The sequence below is a fragment of the Adiantum capillus-veneris genome, chromosome 7 (assembly GCF_014529385.1).
Source record: "Adiantum capillus-veneris isolate H3 chromosome 7, ASM1452938v2, whole genome shotgun sequence".
In the NCBI taxonomy this organism is placed as follows: Eukaryota; Viridiplantae; Streptophyta; class Polypodiopsida; order Polypodiales; family Pteridaceae; genus Adiantum; species Adiantum capillus-veneris.
This window is the reverse complement of record NC_140937.1, coordinates 40,233,159-40,253,951: the sequence shown is the minus strand read 5'-3', so window position 1 is coordinate 40,253,951 and position 20,793 is coordinate 40,233,159. Positions and strand designations below refer to the sequence as shown.

The 20,793-nt window shown below is 48.0% G+C and overlaps 1 protein-coding gene and 1 pseudogene across 3 annotated transcripts in view; both read right to left on the bottom strand.

Annotated features, from left to right (window-relative positions):
- The window catches only part of LOC147453722 (ran-specific GTPase-activating protein 30-like), a 101,955-nt gene extending 81,400 nt beyond the window's left edge, over positions 1-20,555 (bottom strand). Inside the window, exon 1 of one of the 3 annotated variants that reach the window (XM_086515828.1) lies at positions 20,258-20,555. In XM_086515828.1, coding sequence (XP_086371954.1) covers positions 20,258-20,389 — 132 coding nt within the window. In that variant the 5' untranslated portion in view covers positions 20,390-20,555. Of the gene's footprint in view, positions 1-9,244; positions 10,625-20,257 lie in introns of those variants that run through there. The other 2 variants (XM_086515826.1, XM_086515827.1) reach the window with 2 other exon arrangements.
- LOC147453723 (chlorophyll a-b binding protein 1B-21, chloroplastic pseudogene) lies at positions 6,067-6,832 on the bottom strand (annotated as a pseudogene).
- Positions 20,556-20,793: the final 238 nt, after the last annotated feature.

The following is a 20,793-nucleotide window of genomic DNA, read 5'->3' as shown; positions in this document are numbered from 1 at the left end:
AGATTGTTGTATCGGTGCTGCTTAGAGAGGAGGGTCCAAGATATCATTACCATGAGTTGAGAGCGATAGGGCTTGTCGAAGATTGCCACTCGCCATGCGGTGGTCGACCTGCTGCTCCCTGCCAATTTTGGATGTTCAGCTGCCGTGAGGCCTCTTCCCTGCTGCCCATGTCACAAAGTGATGGTGTGGACCAAAAGAGCATGCCAAATTCCGAGCCAAGTCGTGTGAAACGGGGCCAAATTCGTGGCGCGATTCACAGACTGCTGACATGGCAGTTTTTACAAACATGGTGATGTGGCAGTTTGATGTGGGACAGTTCTTCTGCTAGATAGGAAAGCAGTAGACTTTTCTGCCTTTTGGGTGCTAGCCTTCGATAGTAGTTTCTTTTCAGGCGGCTGGAGCCACCACCGGACAGGAATCTAAACTCTCTAACAGTTTAGCCTTGGGTTTTCGCTTGGTTCCATGGTTTCTAGGCTGGGAGTATTTTTCCCAACCTTGTCTGTTTTTTCCTAGAGCCCTTTTGGGCATCCAGTGCCAGTGCCTGCTATTTTCTCCTATTTATGAGGTTGTGGGGCTGGTGGACAGCTGGCTGATCTAGGCTTCTGGAGCTATATAGGCAAGGCAGGAGCACTACGGGAGGGGGGTGTGCACATGCCACAGAGGTCCTCTACAGCGGGGTGCCCCTATTGGGCAGTCCTGGAGATTGTTTGGAGGGCACGGGGGGCAGCATGTGCTAGCGTTTTTGCTGGCTACTCCCATCCCTAGCGTTTTTCATCCTCCGGAGAGAGGCAGCAACGTCATGGGCAGCAGGGGGGGGGGGGTTTCTTGCCTTTTTCTTCTCATAGCATCCAAACAGAGAAGATGATCATCCTGATGTAGAGCACCACATCTGGGGTGCAGGCAACGGAGTGGAGATGTCCCATGCGCATCCTTGCCATGAGGCATGTCCCTCTCCCTCCACATCAATTCTCTTGCTAGGAGGCGATCCCACCAGAGCCTCCTTTTCTCATGAGGCTAGGGCAGCCCATGTGAAGACCATGTCAGTGGTCTTGTGTGCAAGAGCAGATGGTAGTAGCAGTCGCAGTTGTGTGTGTACCTTGGGTCTATCCATTGGGGCATGTCAAACCACCCTTGGTCACTTGGATGAGCAGTTGTTATCAGCATGGAGAGCCTTTGATCTCTCTCTCTCTCTCTCTCTCTCTCTCTCTCTCTCGCCGTGCTGCCCTTGCACTCCCGCCTCCCCTCGCGCCTCTCTCTCTCCCGCCTCCCCTCGTGCCAGTCAAGAGCAGCCCTTCACTGCACCCTCTGCATCACAGGTTTCGGGTGCGCGTACAGTAGGCTACTCGCTCAGTGGGGGCTGCTTTCGGATTCCGCCTCCCCTCGTGCCAGTCGAGAGCAGCCCTTCGCTGCGCCCTCTGCATCACAGGTTTCAGGTGCGCGTACAGTAGGCTACTCGCTCAGTGGGGGCTGCTTTCGGATTCCAGGCATTAACAGAGACAAGCCGCCTGAGGGGGCTGTCCATTGCACACTCAACAGGGAGCAGGGCTGCCTGCGTTCTCCTTACACAGGGAGGGGCTTTGGGCCTTACAGTTTGCAGTCATACAGAGGGGCAGCGAAGGGCTGCTCCCGCTTATCAGTGGTGCCCACATCGGGCTGTGGTGCTGGTCTTATTCGTGAGCACACAAGGGTGCAGCAGGACAGGTACACAGTGAGCCAAAGTGGCTCTGGCAGAGGTGAAGTAGTGGCCGCGAGCTGACCCAGCAAGGGGGCCGCGAGTTGTTGATTCCATCGACACGTGCAGGCGTCCGTAATCTATTACAGGGGGTTGAGCCTCTGGGCTTCGTGACTGAATATTATTTTGCGTGCCCGCAGTGGGCTGTGGATGTGAGAATACCCGCATTGGGTTGTGGGGTTTTGCTTGAGCGCCCGCAGTGGGTTGTGGCTCGTTTCCGGACGGCGATTAAGCATGAGGAAGCTGAGTGATAAAGCCGACCCCCTAGAGGATGCCATTCAAAAGTGCAAAGAGGAAATGACGGAGACTATTACCAAGATGAACCGCAATCTATTGGGCACAATAAAAATGCTCGAAGGATGCATCTTGATCCAAGAATGCAAGATAAACGCACTGGAAGACCGAGTGACGACTCAGGACGAAGAGATTGCGTCACTCAAGAAAGATCTCGCCGAAGCACGATCAAGCAACACACTGGAAGAGGGCGAATTGCAACCCTCAGTAATCAAAGAAATCAACACGATCAAGGAGCAAGTACGGGCCATCAAAGAGGGAGAAGAGCAACACAAAGAGATGACGACTTCTTGGGTGGATGTTCTTACCAAAACTCAACAGAAGGCGGATGAAGCCGAGAAATGGATTGAGGTGGCCAAGAAAGGAAAAGGCAAGGAGATAACGTCCACGTCCACACCCACTATCATTAATCAGACACTAGAGGAGGAGCAAAGAAGACGTGTGCACGCTTTACATGTGAGAATTTGCGGTCTTAAAGACAAAGGCAATGTGGAAGAAGAGGTAAAAGAACTCATGGCCTTGATGGGGGTTCATGAGCCGACGCACACAAGAGCCTAGAGAGTGGGCAACATAAAGAAAAATGGAAGCAGTGGGGAAACCTCAAAAGAAAGGGCACTCATCCTCCGTTTTCCCTCCATAGAAGCGAAGAAGTCCTTCTTGAAGAAAAGGCCAACTCTTAAAGAGACGGGCATTTTTGTCGGGGATGATCTTACCCTCTCGCAGATCGCTCATATGCAGGAAGTAATGCCGGAGATTAGAGCGGCATTACCGAGATGGAAGAGTAGTAATACTGGAGCGACGCTCCACATGACGGTGCGAGACTTATGGGACCACACTCAAAGTGGCGGCCTGGAACTGTAATGTATCCATGCGTCTTGATGTGGGTGCTTTTGAGGATAGCTTTACTGGAAGAGACATCATCTTTTACTCTGAGACACACCAGGCCCCTGGGCAATCCATGCCTCACATCAGTGGATACAGATGGGAGACAGCTTACAGACAGGAGACACGCTCAGAGCATAGAGGACGGGGCTCGGGGGGAGTGGCAGTGTTATTTAGAGAGGATTTGCAGCCATTGATACATATAGCCCGCAGGGATGAGCAGGTTAGGTACATGTGGGTGAGATTGAAAGCAGAGACAGACAGATATCTCTACATTGCTATTTGCTACTTTCCCCCGAGTACGTCGGTCTATGCATCACCCAGAGGACAGTCCCCCTTTTCTATTTTGGATGATGACATATGGGAGTTCTCTAGAGATGGTGACATTATCATTCTAGGGGACTTCAATGCTAGGACTGCCCATCACCAGACAGTGTTTTATGATACTTCAGAGGAGATGCTGAGAGAGGTAGATGTTGTAGAGACGGGCCTGTCCAAACTATCACACGATGCGGAATAGACTGAGTATGGGCGACACCTAATAGACATGGGCACCGCACATGGATTGGCCATCTTGAATGGCCTATAGAGGTTTCCTGCTTCGCGAGGCTTCACATGCTTCCCACACAGACATGGAGCCAGCACAGTGGACTACGTCATGGCACAACCGAGCCTCATCTCTAGTATCCAGGACCTCACAGTTGGACCCAGACCTGTTGGTGTGGCAGTGGATCATGCTCTTGTATCGCTGACCGTTTCTTTTCAGTATAGTGTAGCACACAGGCTACGGGCAGCAGCCCCTACTCGCTACACCTTCACGCGGGAAACAGACTCTGTTTACATAGATGGGATCTACAGACGCCTGTGCACAGAGGAGCCAGGGCGACCTTTGGAGGAGCTTACTACTATACTGACACAGACACTACATGATGCAGCAGCAGAGGCATACCCACATACCCAGCCTGAGCAGAGATGCCGTTCGGGGAACATGCCCCAGAACAGTTGGTATGATGAGGAATGCCGGGACACTAGACCTAGACTTCAGAGGGAGGTGCTTTTGGGGGATATCACTCATAGGCAGTCACAGATTGACTTCCGACGCCTAGTGCGGCGGAAGAAGAGGGCATTTTTGGCTCGCCTAGAGCAGGATCTATACCAGCTATTCTTGAGTCAGGACTCACGTGAGGCGTGGAGGCTCTTTCATGAGCACTCCCCCCCCCCCCCCCTACCATCACTTCTACACACGCCTGGGGCCAGTATGCATCATCTTTGTACATGGTTCCTGAGCAGCCCCCCCTTCTCAACCCCCCCCCCCCCCCCCCCCCCCCCCCCGATCCATGCCCACACACATGTGTTTTTTTCACCGCTGAGATGGTGAGGAAGGCCATTGACAGGATGAGGACTGGGAGAGCATATGATCATGATGGCTTAGTGGCTGAGCATTTCATGCATGCCAGAGATTTACTAGCAGAGCTTCTAGCAGTTATGTTTAACCGTGCCATGTGTGAGGGCTTGCCTGATACCTGGAGCCTATCTACTATTGTACCTATCTTCAAGTCGGGAGACCCTATGGAGCTTGGGAACTATCGCATTATCATGATTGGACACACATTGGCACGGTTGTACGCATCTATTCTTGAGCAGCAGCTGAGTAGATGGGCAGAGAGGGAGGGGATGCGCGCAACCGGGCAGGTAGGTTTCAGGAGGGGTTTTTCTACTCTTGACCATATCTTGACACTCGAGCCATCATTGAGGAGGGCAGATCGCGTGGGAGACGGATCTATTGCAGCTTTGTGGATTTCCGTAAAGCATTTGACACCGTGCCCAGAGCGAGATTGATGCGCAGATTACAACAGATGGGAGTACCCACAGAGCTCATTTGGGGGGGTCATGGCATTATACAGGTCAGTAGTGGGGCATGTACACACCACAGAGAGTCTATCCACACCGGTTTACTCCACTATTGGGGTGAAGCAAGGCTGCCCGCTCTCTCCTACTCTATTTGGTATGTATGTAGATGAGGTTTCTGAATACATTGAGAGAGATGGTGATAGAGGTGCACAACTGGCAGGGACATGGATTCCACTATTGTTATATGCTGATGATATTGTTTTGATCTCTGACTCTCCGAAGGGGATGCAACGTCACCTGGATGCTTTGCATAGGTTTGCCCAAGAAAGTGGTTTGTCCGTCAACCTTGGTAAAACCAAGGTCATGGTATCTAATACCACCCCTCAGTGGATCAGGAGGTCAACGCCCGCCTTCACATTCGGCCAAGAGAAGGCCAGCATTTTCATTGAGGAGGGCAGCAGAGACTAGATTGACCAGAGCCCATGCAGCATTGGGTAAATTGGAAAGGATGTGTTCACAGGTTCAGTTTCACGAGCCTCAGACGAAGCTCCGGCTCTTTGACACTTTGGTGGCTTTACTATATTGCTCTATGGAGCTGAGATTTGGGGACCTTCACTGGACCATCACGGGAGGACAGGCCGCAGTGATGGATGGGGGGACATGGAGAAGCCTCTGGTCTCTATGATCTCGCGGCTCATTTGGGCCAAGACTTCAGTACCACGTGCTATTATACGAGCAGAGCTATCTGCCTCCCCACTGGTGGTTGAGGCGCTCACCAGACCTGTCTCCTTCATACACCGCATGTGGGAACTTCCCAAAGACAAATATGCACGCCTTGCACTTGAGTCCTCTCGACAGTTAGCCATGCAGGGAGATACAGCATGCTGGTATGGGGAGATGACGTCATGGTTTCAGACGCATGGGTTCAGCATAGACAGATTGCCTCCTTTCCAGTACTCACTGGATGCGCCCTCTCTGACTCTTACACAGTCCGAGATCACCACGCTCATTCGCCAGGACTTGACTCAGCTAGACACCAAGAGGACATGGATACAGCGAGTACAGGAGCTAGGCACGAAGATGGATTTCTACAGAGGATGGTTTTGTGACGAGGCTAACTTTGTATCAGATCCACCACATTGTAACTTTCTGGCCTCATAGGTCACTTTGGCCTTTTGAAGACGTTAATACAACATTTCATTTCATTTCATATCTCTCTCTCTCTCTCTCTCTCTCTCTCTCTCTCTCTCTCTCTCTCTCTCTCTCTCTCTCTCTCTCTCTCTTTTTTTTTTTTTTTTTTTTAAAAAAGAAAAATTTTGTTTCATAAGACCAAAGACATCTCTATACAGTTTACAACACACTTCGGGGAATTACAATTTCTGCAATGTTTTTGTGCCATGGGTCGGCAAGATGGGTGAAGAGGTTCTCCAAGGGCCCAGTCCCAGGGAGAGCAGCAGCCTGCACTGAGAATCCCACGAATGCAAGAAGTGCCAAGCGACCATTCTTCAATTCCTTGAGCTTGTATTCCTCAAACTTTTTTGGGTTCTTAGAGAAACCGAGCGGATCGAAGGGCCCACCAGGGTACTTCCGCTTCTCTGGGTCCTTCTCATAATTTCTCTGTGCCTCAGCGAAGGCAATAGCAAAAGCCTCCACTGCAAGAATTACTGGCAGATTGCCCCATGGTACAGGGTTACCCAAATACGTAGAATTTCTGGCATCCACCCAGTTGCCCAGACCAAGTGCTTCTGGGAGTAGCACACCAGGCACAGCAAGCATTGCCCATCTGCAGTGAATGAGCTCTGACTCCTTGTATCGCTCAAAATTCTCAGGCACCTCTGCAAGGCCTAGAGGATCAAAGCCAAAGTCCCCGGGGGAAGATCCGTCTAGATGAGCGGGGCGGGGCTGCCCAGGCAGCCACTCTGCCAACATGGAGAGGCGTGACCAATTGGAGGTAAATGCGCCGGGTGTGAAGGCAGGAGACCCCAAGAACTTCGACCTGGTGAGCGGTAGGGAGAGAGAGGGAACGAGCTGCGCAGAGGAAGCAACGGTGGAGGTCGCCATAACTCTCTCTCTGATTTCACACTCTCGACCTCCTCACACAAGCGCTACTTTGCTACTCACCTTCTCGATAGCTGCACTGGTGCTGCATGATAAGCCCACGAGATAGGGCCATCTCTCTCTCTCTCTCTCTCTCTCTCTCTCTCTCTCTCTCTCTCTCTCAGGCAGGTTTCAGGAGGGGTTTCTCCACTCTTGACCATATTCTGACACTCAGAGCTATCATTGAGGAGGGCAGGTCACATGGGAGACGGATTTATTGTAGCTTTGTGGATTTCCGCAAAGCATTTGACATGGTACCGAGAGCTCGACTGATGCGCAGACTGCAGGAGATGGGGGTGCCCACAGTGTTGATTTGGGGGATTATGGCTTTATACAGATCAGTGATGGGACATGTACGCACCCCAGAGGGGATATCTGACTTAGTTCACTCCACTATCGGGGTGAAACAGGGTTGCCCATTGTCTCCTACTCTATTTGGTATGTATGTTGATGAGGTGTCTGATTACATTGACAGAGAGGGTGATAGAGGTGCCCAGCTGGCAGGGACGTGGATCCCATTGTTGTTATATGCTGATGATATTGTCTTGATCTCTGACTCACCAGAGGGTATGCAGCGACAGTTGGATGCATTACACAGTTTTGCAGAGGATAGTGGATTGTCTGTAAACCTTGGTAAAACCAAGGTCATGGTGTTTAACACCACACCGCAGTGGATCAGGAGATCGGCACCGACCTTCACGTATGGTCAAGAGATTGTGGAGTATACAGATGCATACACTTACCTTGGGATAGTCTTCACTGGGCCGAGGTTTTCTTTGGGGAGAGCAACAGAGACTAGACTGACCAGAGCTTATGCGGCCTTGGGAGGCTTGGAGAGGATGTGTTCGCAGGTTCAGTTCCAGGAACCTCGGACAAAGTTATGGCTCTTTGATACTTTAGTAGCCTCAGCTATGATGTATGGGGTACAGGTATGGGGACCTTCTGTAGGCCAGGATGGTTGGAGACGTATGGAGAGGCCCTTGGTATCTATGATCTCCCGATTGATTAGAGCCAAGGCCTCCGTACCTCACGCGATCATTCGAGCAGAGCTAGCTGCCCCCCCCATGGAGATTGAGGCGCTTACCAGATCAGTGTCCTTTGTGCACAGCCTATGGGATACTACTAGAGACAGATATGCTAGACTGGCCCTTGAGTCTTCCAGACAGTTAGCTCTACAGGGGGACACTTCATGCTGGTATGCACAGATGACTTCATGGTTTCAGACGCATGGCTTCACCATGGACAGGTTGCCCCCTTTCCAGTATTCTCTTCAGGCACCCTCGTTGTCTCTTACACGGGTGGAGATCACTAGACTCATTCGTCAGGACCTGATCCAGCTCGACACCAGGAGGACATGGATAGAGCCGCCTCAGGAGTTGAGCACGAAGATGGCTTTCTATAGAGAGCATCTTCTCCACCTCACAGGAGATGGGTTTGTGATTCGACCCAGCTACGTGGACACACATATGTCTCATGGTTTGCGTTGTGCCATTGGTCAGATACGCACATCCTCACATCAGCTCGAGATTGAGACTGGTAGATTCAGAGGGATACCAGCAGACAGCAGGATATGCCGATTATGCCAGAGAGAGCCAGAGACAGAGTTGCACTACATATGTCATTGCACAGTGTTCTATGAGATACGGGGGCGTTTCCACTGCTTATTCAGAGAGGGTTTTGGTCCTCTATCTAGGGTCATGAGTTATGAGGATCAGAGATGTATTGGACTATATCTACTTGAGTTACACAGGTATAGAGACACTTTACTGGGGAGAGCTAGAGAGAGGCAGTCCCAGAGACACATTACAGATTTCTTTTCACTAGATATGGGACAGCCAGAGGAGCAGCCACCACTGCAGAGCTTGTCCCACACTCATTCGACCACTACTGGCACTCTCATCGACCGAGCATTGGAGCTACAGAGATAAAGACGACCGCGACTGAGGAGAGGAGCTACACAGCATCGACGGAGACTACAACAGAAGATTCGAGCCATACTCTCTCGACATCCAGAGTGCAGATGAGGATGGATCCTCACCATTTCTTCCATCTTTGTTTCACACACTGTTACATCCAGTTTACCGGGTACCTATTGTATCAGCTGCTACACCCACGTAGTTTTAGATTGTAGTAGTAGTAGTAGTATTTTGTTCCACTTCTAGTTCTTTTCTAGTTCTTTTGTACCCAGACATGGTATTAGATTCACTATTTTGTAACTGATTGGTCTCATAGGTCATTTTGGCCTTTTGAAGACGTTAATATAACATTTCATTTCATTTCATTTCTCTCTCTCTCTCTCTCTCTCTCTCTCTCTCTCTCTCTCTCTCTCTCTCTCTCTCTCTCTCTCTCTCTCTCTCTCTCTCTCTCAGATGTCCCGTCTCTTTCTACCTGAGTGATCTCTCTTCTCCACAGGTGCCTTCTTCAAGTATGTGGCATTGCAGGTGTTCTAGATTGGAGTTGAGGTGTCCACCGGATCGCGAGCCAGTTCTTGTCTTCATTGCATCTTCTGCTTCCTACTTTGACATGGTATCAGAGCCCTTGGTGATACGACCACTTTGCATGCTGGGATTTGGCTGATCCGGTGCCGTTTCAAAATGGTTGAGAGAGAAGAAGCTTGTTGTTTTGTTCTTGGGTTTTTTTTCTAATTTGGGACAGATTTGGGTATGTGGAGGCCTTGGATCCTCGTCTACAACTTCCGCGTCTTTACCCTTGATTACCCTGACCTCTATTAGTCGAGGGTAACCCCATGGAGTAAATAGGATGTGGACATTGCTGAATTGTTCCGGTTTTCCCAGATGGAGATTTGTGGTTGTGCCTTCCCGTAAGGGGAGCATGCATGTGGCATTCGGATCCAGCGGGGGACCATTTCATTTTCAGCCTTCTTCTTCTGAGACAAGTGTTTGGATAGTAGTAGGATCCTCTTTCACACTTTTGGAGCAAGTTTCTATGGCTTTCTTCGACAAGATGGATTGGCAGAACTTTTGTGCCTTTTGAAAATGCACATCTTTCTTGGAATTGTCAACAAAGCTACCTATCTGACGGGTAGTAGGTTAATGATCCAGTTGCACTTTTGTACTAGATTGTGGATTATGGATGACAGAGGAGAATCTCTATCCTTCTAGAAGCAGAGGATGTTATTTGATTTTCTTATTTTCCATCTCAGGATGGAAGTTCCAGTTCCAGCTTCAGTAATCTCTTGTTCATCTGCCGGTATACAGAAGATCAGGTGCATGTTTCAATGCATGTGTTGGAGTTGGCTTTGACAGGCAGAGGGGTATACTTCTATCTCCAGAACCACCTCTTGGTTGATCATCGGACTCCTGTGGATGAGGTTTAGAGGTGGAGCATGTGGTGTCAAATGCTTAGCCAACAATGACAACAGTTTGAGGAGGAGTTCTTGGAGTGCGGACTACTCCTATCTCCATGTTGCAAGAATAGTAGGTTCCTTAGCGTTTTGTTTCCCAGCTCTCTAGCATTTTTCAAATCAGCCCTGACATTCTTCATGGGCATGTTGCAGTTCCCCTCAACAATTCCTTTACTCCTTCCTTGAATATTGGTCTTATGTTGTGTATTGGATATTGATTGCACAGTTCATTTGTGAGTATACTCTCTTCAACATAAGTACAAAGGACAGTTTTGGTGAACACTTTAAGGAAGAAAGTTACAACAATGGGAGTATATGTGTTCTTCCGAATCTGTATGTACTATGGAGTTTGGCATATGGTATTGAATTGTACCTACAGGTTTGATCTTGGCAGATGCAGAGAAGTGTTGGACATTTGTTTTGATCTTAGAGAGTTTGCTTGAGTAGCTAGGTCCGGTTGGATCCCAACGGCTTCTTTGGCAAATACGATCTTCAGGTGATGACCTTTCAGGTCTTCCTATTCTTTAGCAATCCGAGTTTACCAATCGTGGGATTCTCTTTCTCGAGTTCTATGAGATTCAAGTTTGCTACTCAGTTACAGAGGAAGTAGTTTTACTCCAGGTTGTCTCAGATTTCTTTTTCGTGGTACTCATTCTCTTTTCCACGATTGAGCGGGAAGGGGGCTTCCTATCTTGAAGGGAGCTCTCGGCTTAAGCTCTGGAACTTTCTGTGACGGTGTTTGCTCTGTTCCGACATGGGGTTGAGTCAGTTGTTACCTCAGAGCGTATTTTTGAGGATACTTCTCTTTCAGAGGGGGCTTCCAGGTTATTATCTTCCGTCGACTACCGATGCTCCACAGTGGAGTGCCATGCACAGTGTTTTCTAGTGCTTGGTTTCCTTGCCCATTTCTTGTGGCTTTGGATCGTGTGCTATAGCCCACAGTGCGTTTAGTATCTTGGCGGATGTTTCTAGAGCCACTTTAGTGGTTGCTTGGTCTTTTGGATTTGTGGTATGACGGTTGCTCTTCTCAATGCATGCAAGTAGTAGTTCATGTGCCTTGTCTTCCAGATTGATCCTTGGAGACTGTACCATTCAGGGCACACCTATTTCCATTATCCTTAGACTTGCATGTTGTTCCGTACAGGTGGATAGTGGTCCTCCTTGGACTAGGAAGCAGTTACAGTTAGCCGGCATGCTTCAAAGTGGGGATATGTTCTTCTCGATTCTCCCAGATTTAGTTTAAGGTTCCATGGGTATATTTTCTTTCGGATTCACCTATCTTGGGTGATCCAGTTACACAAGTAGAGACTGTTGGAGAGTTTTGGCAATCATCCATGGTCCAGTTGTTTTCTCTTCAGAGAGGGGTCTGGAGCCAAGGGTCTGGAGCCAATTTAGATTCCACAAACTCTTCCTGTCAATTCCAGTGGTTCCATGTGCAGCAAACAGAATTGACAGTCTTTGTGGTGGCTTTCCATGGTCTCTTGATCTTGCCGTATTAGTTGCAGTCTCAGTATTGATGTGTGTTCCTTTCTGTTAGATCTTTATTCCCCGATTCACTCTGAGAGTGGGGGTGATAATCTCTTAGCATGTGTTCCAGACACATGAAGATCACTAGCAGTTTTCACTCTCAATTCACATCAAGTTCCTTCAGATACAGTTTGCAGTTCATTGTGATGTGTGTCAAAGGTGGCAGTGGAAGATGCAATGAAGACGAATTGGCTCGTGATCCAGTGGGTACCTCGACTCCGATCTAGAACACCTGCAATGCCAAACACATGAACAAGGCACACCTATGGAGAAGAGAGATCACTGAGGTAGAAAGAGACAGGATATTTGAGAATGAGAGAGAGAGAGAGAGAGAGATGGGAAAGGCTCTCCATGCTGATAACAATCTGCTCATACAAGTGACCAAGGGTGGTCTGGCATAGAACTGACATGCCCAATGGATAGACCCGAGGACACACACAGCTGCAACTGCTACTGACAGTACCAACTGCTCCTGCACTCGAGACCACTGCCACGGTCTTGTCATGGGCTGCCCTAGCCTCCTGTGGAACCGAGGCTCTGACAGGATCTCTTCATGGCAAGAAGGCTGATCTAAAGGGAGAAGGAACCAGGTCGGGGCTGCCCTATGGTGTGGCTGCCCCATGACGAACATTGATCTGCTCCTCTCATATGCCTGCACCATGATGGAGGTGCTCTGCATCTGCCAGATCATAGCGCCTCCATGAATCTGCCTCGGGAAGGAGAAACGCAAGGAAGTACCTGCTGCCCATGACTGCATGCTGCCCTTGCCTCATGCCCAAAACTCTGAGCTGTTGCTCGGCAAAAACGCTAAAGGACTGCCCTACTGCATGAAAAACGCAAGGGAAAGGGGGAGCAGAAGCGTTGTCCATCCCCTCCCCTCTGGCTGCAAAACGCTGGCTAAAAAGGGTTGCCCATGAGGGCGCCCTGCCTAGCCTGCTCACACCACGCAAGAAGTGACTCCCCCCTACCTGCATATATAGGGATGTCCTCAGCCTGCCCGACCCACATATCCAGCCCCACGACCTTGGGAAGAGGGGAAAATAGGAGAATAATGGGGAGAGGGCTACACATGCCCATAGGCTCAGGGGGAAAAATAAACCAAGGCTTGGGAACAACCACAAAACAGCCCTCACTCCCTAATCTGCTCTTGGGAGGAGATACCAGAGCTACCACCAGACAGAAAAATGAACTCTAACACCCCCTCTCAGATCCTAGACGGGAAACGAGTCCAGGGAGCTGGAGTGAGCAATCTGCAACTGTAAAGAGAGGGTTTTGTGGACAAGGATATCTGCTATAGAACTCTGAGGTTGAATAGTACCTCGCCATTCCTGCCATCCAACAACTACCCCTGAAAGACGTCCGGGAAGTACAATGTTGTCTCGCTAAAAGTAAATCCAGCTCTATCAAGAATCTCCTCAAGCTAATCAACTCGTAAGTCGCATAACCAGCATCTACAGAAGGTACTGCTACTGACCACATTCAAACTGAGGGTAAAAGGCATAAAAAGACTGGTATTCAGATCATTTCCCAACTCTAAAGTGCTCCACCCTCGAGGAAAGAATAGGAAATATGCACCTCCGAGCATATACCACATGCCAGAAAATCCAAGCTGCTACGGAAGTCAAAGGAAAGGGACAACCAAGGCTACTAAGAAACTATATGTTCGATGACAAAGAACCAGACAACTGCACCAACCATCATTTAGAATGATGAACTGCAAACTGTATATGAAGGAACTTCATCGGAACTGAGAGTGAAACAATAACTAATCTTCAGCTGTCTAGAACACCACCCGAGAGAATATTACCCCACTCTCAGAGTGAATCGGGAACAAGCATCCAGCAGAAAGAAAACACACATCAATATTGAGACTGCAGCTAACACGGCAATATCAAGAGAAGATCCTACTCCCAAGCTCTGCAAAAGAAGAACAAGGTGTTGTAGAAAGCCACCAAATAGACTGTCAATCATGTCTATTGCACATGGAACCACAAGAATTGTATGGAAGTAGTCCCGAAAACTGACTCCCAAGTTCGCTCCATATCCCCCTTTGAAGTAAGGACACCCAAACCATGGATAACTGTCATAACTCTCCAACAGTCTCTGCCTATGTAACTCGATCACCTGGGGTAGGTGAATCCGAATAGGAAAGTAATATACCTGTGGAACCTGGAACCAAATCTGGGAGAACCAAGAAGACTGTCTCCCCTCTTTGAAGAATGCCATGGCTAACTATAATTGGTTCCTAGTCCGAGAAGGACCACTATGCACCTGTACGAGAGATAATATGCCAGTCTAAGGATAAGGGAAGTAGGTGTGTCCTATATGGTACAGTCTCCAGGGATCAATCTGGAAGATGAGGCATAGGAACTACTACTCGGATACACTGGAGCAACCATCACACCACAAATCCGAAAGACGAGGCAACCGCCAAAATGGCTGAGGAAGAGCATACGCCAAGATAATAACTGCATTGTGGGCTCAAGCACAACATCCAAAGCCACAAGAAATGGGCAAGGGAAACCAAGGACTGGAAGGCACCGTGCATGGTACTCCGCTGAATGGAGCACCGGTAGTCGACTCAAGATAATAACTTGGAAGCCCCCTCTGAAAGAGAAGTATCCTCAAAAGTACACTCCGAGGTAACAACTGCCTCAACCCAAGTCGAAACACAGCAAGCATTGTCACTGGAGGCTCCAGAGATGAAGCTGAGAACTCCCCTACATAGAAAGTCCCCCTCGCGCAATCCTAGGAAAAGAGAATGAGTACCACCAGAAAGAAATCTGAGACAACCTGAAGTAAAACTGCTTCCTCTATAACTGAATAGCAAGACCGGAATCTCATGGAACTCAAGACTCAAAGAGAATCACACCATCGGTAAACTCGGACTGCTAAGAATAGGAAGACCTGAAAGGTCGTTACGTGAGGATCATGTTTGCCAAAGAAGCCGTCGGGGTCCAACATGACCTAGCTACTCAAGCAAACTCCCTGAGATCAAACCAACTGTCCGCCGTATCTCTACATCTGCCAAGATTAAAACCTGTAGGTACAATCCAATACTGTCACAATCTTGGTCACCTCCAAGGCGAGAATCCAACATGACACACGAGAGAATGACTTAAAATATTTCACAACTTTAAAAATCACAGTCCACTTTGGTCAACACGGCCCGGCGTACTTCAATGCCAAGAGAGATTGGCCCCAAAGACTAGTGCCCCTTTCGGTATCTCTTTTATATTGATCTTTGAGCAAAGTACAACTCCCGATGGGTCCTCGCCTCTCCGGCTCTGTGTCCAGATGCCCTCCAGAGTGAGGCCCTTATTCTTACAAAGGGATGCCAAAAGCAGAGCCCCAAAAGCAATCAAACTCAAAAGCAAGGGATCCCAAAAGCAACTAGTCCTCAAAAGCTGCCAAAAAGCACCAGCGCAAATTGCGAAAATCCGTACAGGCTGCCACGTCATCGGCCATTGCAAAATTCGGATTTTCCGTACAGTCAGCCAACGCATTTTGCGAGAGCCCGTACTGCTGCATGTCGTACTGCCACGTCAGCATGTCTGTGTCCAGGTAGTGTTGCCACGTCATCAGTTTGTGACATACCCCCTCTTGGAAGAATTGTAATCACCCTCGATTACACCTGCAAAACAGACAGAGACCATAAACCAATTCAGTTGACATTAACTCTAAGTACCAACGCACTAAACGACACAAATCCAACACTTATACAGAGACGACAGTCACGTCACATCACGTGACATAACAAATCAAATCAATCACAAAAAAATTCACTCCAAATCTCAAACCATGACTACTAGCAACGTATTTAGTAATTGCATCTAGATCCATCCCGAACCTCACTAATGTTAAATTAGTAAATTCTTATTGCAATCATGTCTACAGAGATTTTCAAGACCGAAATGCAACAGTCATTTCATCAATCATTCCACTCAAGCACTGTCATGTGCGAGTAATTATTTCCGAGAATCCCATTTCGAAGTACTTCTTTCATAAAGTCATCCAGCAGAATATTGTCAGCACATCAGGATCCCTGAACTCCAAAGGGAAATCAATGACTTTATTCCATCCACGTAATCTGTGACAAAGGAGCGGAGCCACTCCCCTCTTGTGCAGTCCCGCCTGCACCAAATTCAACACGCTCACTTTCGAGAACTCTTGGAATAGCCAATGCTAGACCAAAAGCGTCAAGGTAAAGTTCCAAATTTGAGAAGTATCTGCTAGGTCCTCCTCCTCCATCCATTTCGCATTCAATACCGGATGCTTCTTATCTAAGAACGACCGTTCACTTTTTCTCTTTCTTTTCGAGTATCTGTTCCGGAACCAGTATCTCCTCGTTTTCTTCCACTTCACGTTCATTCGGGAGTTGTCACTGCTCCAACGTCATCATCGTCATCTCTTCACAAATAGCAAGTTCTTTCATACAACATTAGTTTTATTCAAAATTCAAAATCATCTTCCAAAAAAGTCTTATTTCATAAATTCATAAAGCAACATAATGCTAGTTGATCCATAATTTTCTATCTAAAATCTGTTCTAGAACGAGTAGCTCCTCGTCCCACAGTCCTTTCAATCTGTCAATCATCCTTATTCTTGTGCCTTTTTTAGGCACCGTGCGGCGATATGTCCTTGTTACCCACATTCAAAACACTTTCCTGCTTTGAAATATTCCTCTCTGGTCTTCTATCAATGCATAGCGAATCCCCGCTTAGCATGTCCCATCAATTGTTGAATAGACTCTGACTTCTTCTCAAGACAGTAGTCTCGAATTTCTTTGCGAAGTCCACAACAAAACCTCTCAATCTGCTCCTTAAAACTGATTTTCTTGAAAGAAGACGTCGGAAGGAAAGCATCCCAAAATCTTTCACAGTAAGCATCCCAAGTGTCACCCCTAGTCATCTGAAGGTGGTTCCAATCGGTTCTCATATCTCATTCATACTCTTGAGTCAACCAAGAAGAAACAAAGAGTTTCTTGAATTTCAACCACTTTGTCGGTGCTTGTTTCCTTAACAAAAGAGTGGACCACCATGTCCGTGCATTGCCTTTCAGAAAGGATGTTGCCTGTCTGATCTTGGAGTGCTTGTTAGATTTACACCACTCCACTGCTTCACACAGGTCTAGGGCACTTCCTTCTATGGCTAGTGTCTCCGGGCTGACCACCCATAGCTCCTTGTCTGGCTGCCCAAGTTTGGGGCCGGCCACCCACTTGAGTTGGATGCCCACCTTGGGCACTCATAAATATGGAGCCAAGGGGGTACACATTTCATTATCATTTGATCATTGTACGGTCTCATGCTCATGGTAATCATGGGGGGCTGATCACCCCCTCTTCAACATATCTTGCGCTTGTGGTCTATTGTCTCTCTCTCTCTCTCTCTTTCCTCTCTCACGCTTCCGCACACGCGCTTCACGCTCTCCATGAGACCAACGCTTCACCACCAGCATGAGGATCTCCTCCCAAGGGATCACATCAGCCAGCATTTTTTTGCAAGATCTGCGTTTTCTTATGGGCTGCTTTGAGTTTTTGCATTAGGCTGCCAGCGCTTGCCTTTTTGGGCAATTTCATTACCGGAAAACCCTTCCCCTCTACCTATGTTTTCAGCCAGATCTGCGTTTTTGGCATATCTGTGTTTTGGGACTGAATTGCCAGCGTTTTCTAGACAGCAGTTCAGCGTTTTCAGAAGAGGGGGGCAGCACTGGGCCTTGGCCCATTGGATCTTGCTATTCCTACCCGGTTTTGCATCCGGTGCATTGCCGGCGAGATTCCTCTTCATTTGCTTCAGATTTCAGCCATACTTTCTTGCTATTTTCTCTGTTTACAGCCCATCAGGGGCGGTGACTTTGATTCACCACCATCTTCAGACCCTCTGCACCGCTCTGGACCCTGCCGGGAGCGTACGAGCACGTTGAAAATCGCTAGACACAGCATTTTCATCACCTCACAGTTGCGTTTTTGGGTGGACAGCAGCCACATGGCTTTTGTTTATCACAGAGGATGAAGTTTACCTCCTGCTAGGACACCATCCGATGGTGGTCTGTGCGGTCTCTCAGTGACTGTTGCAGTACACGATATCTTCGACATCGGCTTGATCATCTACGGGTGTAGGATCCTTGGGAGATCCATTCATTCCAGCCATCATTCGGCGGTTGCACACTCCAGAGGGGGTGGCAACTTTTGTTTGCTATAAAAACACCTATGCACTATTAGGTTATGCGGGAGGAGTGTTTATCGATGGCTCTATGTTTCTATGTCTTGTAACATGCATATGTGAGCATTTGTGTTGCATTGTGATATGCCAACCGCTGAATATTCCTTATTGGATGAGATACTTTTGGGAAGTCAACGACCCAAGATATCAAGAGTTTCTATTTGGAATGAGACTTTATTCAATGAGATTCTTCTGGGAAGCCAACAACCTAAGAAATCAAGAGCTTCGATTTGGAATGAGAAAACTGATTGTCCCTCGGAAATTTTTGAGCTAACTTGAGTTGTTTTGCAGATATGTTGTAATCATGGACAATTACTTTCTTTCAAGAAGGAGGGATGTCACAAGTGCAAAAGCAGGAACCCGTATAGCTTGCCACGTTAGGAGCTAGTGTGAAACGCAAAAATCCGTACAATCTGTCACGTCAGCAAGTCAGTGCAAAATGCAGAATTCCGTACAATCTGCCATGTCAACAGGCCATCGTAAAATTTGAAAATCTGTACAAAAGCTGCAACGTCATCAAGCTACTCGCTTTTTGTATGTGTGTGGGCTGCGTTACTCTATGCCCCATGCTGCTTCTGTTGCTTCTCTTAGGGTTTAGGCCCCTCGGCCGAGATCTGCAAGTCGGCTCCGTTCTCCAGTGGCTTGATACGCCAGCAATTGGCAGCTTTTGAGCACTTGCTTTTAAAGACAAGTTGCTTTTGAGTTTGACAGATTTTCATGTAACTGCTTTTTATGGCTAAGGGCCTTTAAATATGATCCAAGGGCTCATTCTCTGGCATGCTTCAGTACAAAGGTGCAGAGGGTGGAGTACCGGCATTGTACTGAGTTCAAGTAATATAAAGAAATACCGAAAGGGGCGCCAAGGTTTGGGGCCAATACTCTCTGGGGTGGAACTTCGCCACTCCTTGTGTCGTCTCTCTTTCAATTCAATTATTAATGAAGTGCTTAAAGTTGTTCAGTCTGTTCTTTTCCATTGGCACGTGATGCCCGTCTCGTGACACTCTCTCTCCCCAACCCACACACACTTTGAGCAGCCCACACCCACACAATTGAACCCCATGCACATGCACAGCAGCCCACTCTCCAGCTCACCAGCCCACACCCATCCATACGCTACTGTCTGTACAAACTCGCAAAGTATTAACGCTATCGCTATCATACGGTAATCCTTTTGCTTCAATGGCTAATTAATGATTATTAATTAATCAACAACCAAAGGGGCGCTTAAGGATATGGGCAACTTAAGCAGAGGGCTAGCTTGCTCGACAGAGGCAAGCAAGGGTGGTGCTTGTTTACAACCTCACAATCGGACAGTGTGCACGAGAAGGCAGCGGCCAGGGAGTGGGCTGCTGGGCAGAAGGGGTCACTTTGGCAGCAAAGGTTGTATGCTCGTTGAGGACATGTATAAGTGTTGAGGCTCCTATGCAATCATATACACGTCAAAGTAAAATGGCCAAATATGGCAATACTTGAAACCATGTAGACAGAGTTGCAGACATGCACACCAAAGAAAGCTTGTTGATAATAAAGAAGATATGCAAAGCGCATGAGCAAAATATTCATGTATTACAAAAAGGGGTGGCAGACTTGGGCATGTATGCTCGTCTTCAAGAAAAAATGCATGCTATCATGGAAAAGAACTTGGAGGAATGGGTTAACATGCAACAAGGCAATAAGATAACAAAGTTGGAAGAGGAATGTGCTACATTAAATTGAGGGTATAGAAGCAAGAAGAGGAGGTTACTTGTCTTAAGAAATACAAGGATGACATGCCCATAAGATCAAACTTAAGAGGAGGGATAAATAGGAGAATTTCAGCCCTCCATCAGGAGGATATTGACGAGATCCGTTGTTTTTTATTGTCAAGGCTTCGGAGCCCGAGAGAGGAGGAGATTGATGCCTTAATGCAATGGTCCATGAGAGAGTTTATGTGATGGTACTACAATGGACGCCCACTCAAAAAAACAAGTTATGCTGCGAGCTAGCTTACTCGCTCTTATTTGTTAACTTCTTTGTTTACATCATTGCTTAGTCTTTTGTACTCTTTGTTGAAATATGAAACTTTCCAATCTCTTAGGCCTTTTAGACACGCAAATAAACGTTTCATTTTATCTTCCCCACCCCCCGCCGGCCCCTTCTCTCTCTCTCTCTCTCTCTCTCTCTCTCTCTCTCTCTCAGTGGCTTAAATACATCACACCGGGCTTTAATGACTGGACGTGAGTTCGTGCTGGCACACGCATGTGTGTGCGCGCGCGCGCGCCTTCTTCGGTGTGTATAGGGTGGTTTTACCTGGTCCTGACCACGGAAGCGCGCTTGCAGAGTGGTGAAGATTGAGGAGAGCGACCTTTGCGCTACTGCTTCGAAGGTCTTCCGCAAAACTATAGAGCCTGCGTAAAGAGCTGCAGCTGAACCAGCATCCATTTTGGGAGAGGGCGAGAGAGAGAACGGAGCTGATAATTTGGCAGGCGGGAGTAAAACAATCCGCCGGCACTGCCAAGCCTTCCCTCACGACTAAGTAACACTGGTTATTGAATGATGTGCGAGCCGTGGGATGGACTGTCGGGGTATTGAATGATGTGGGAGTCGTGGGATCGACGAACGAGAAGTGAGATACGAACATCAAAAAGACGTGCAACCGTTCGATGTGTTCAAATTTACTTTTTGTGTCCGAGTTTACTTTACAGCATTTTTGTTTACTTTATATATTTTTGTTTTGCCTACTTGGACAACCAAATGCACGTGCGCTCGTGGTTAGGGCACCAACCTCTCAATGTGGCCGTTGGGTTTGGAACCCATTTCGTGCAACTCGGCGTTGACCTTTTGCC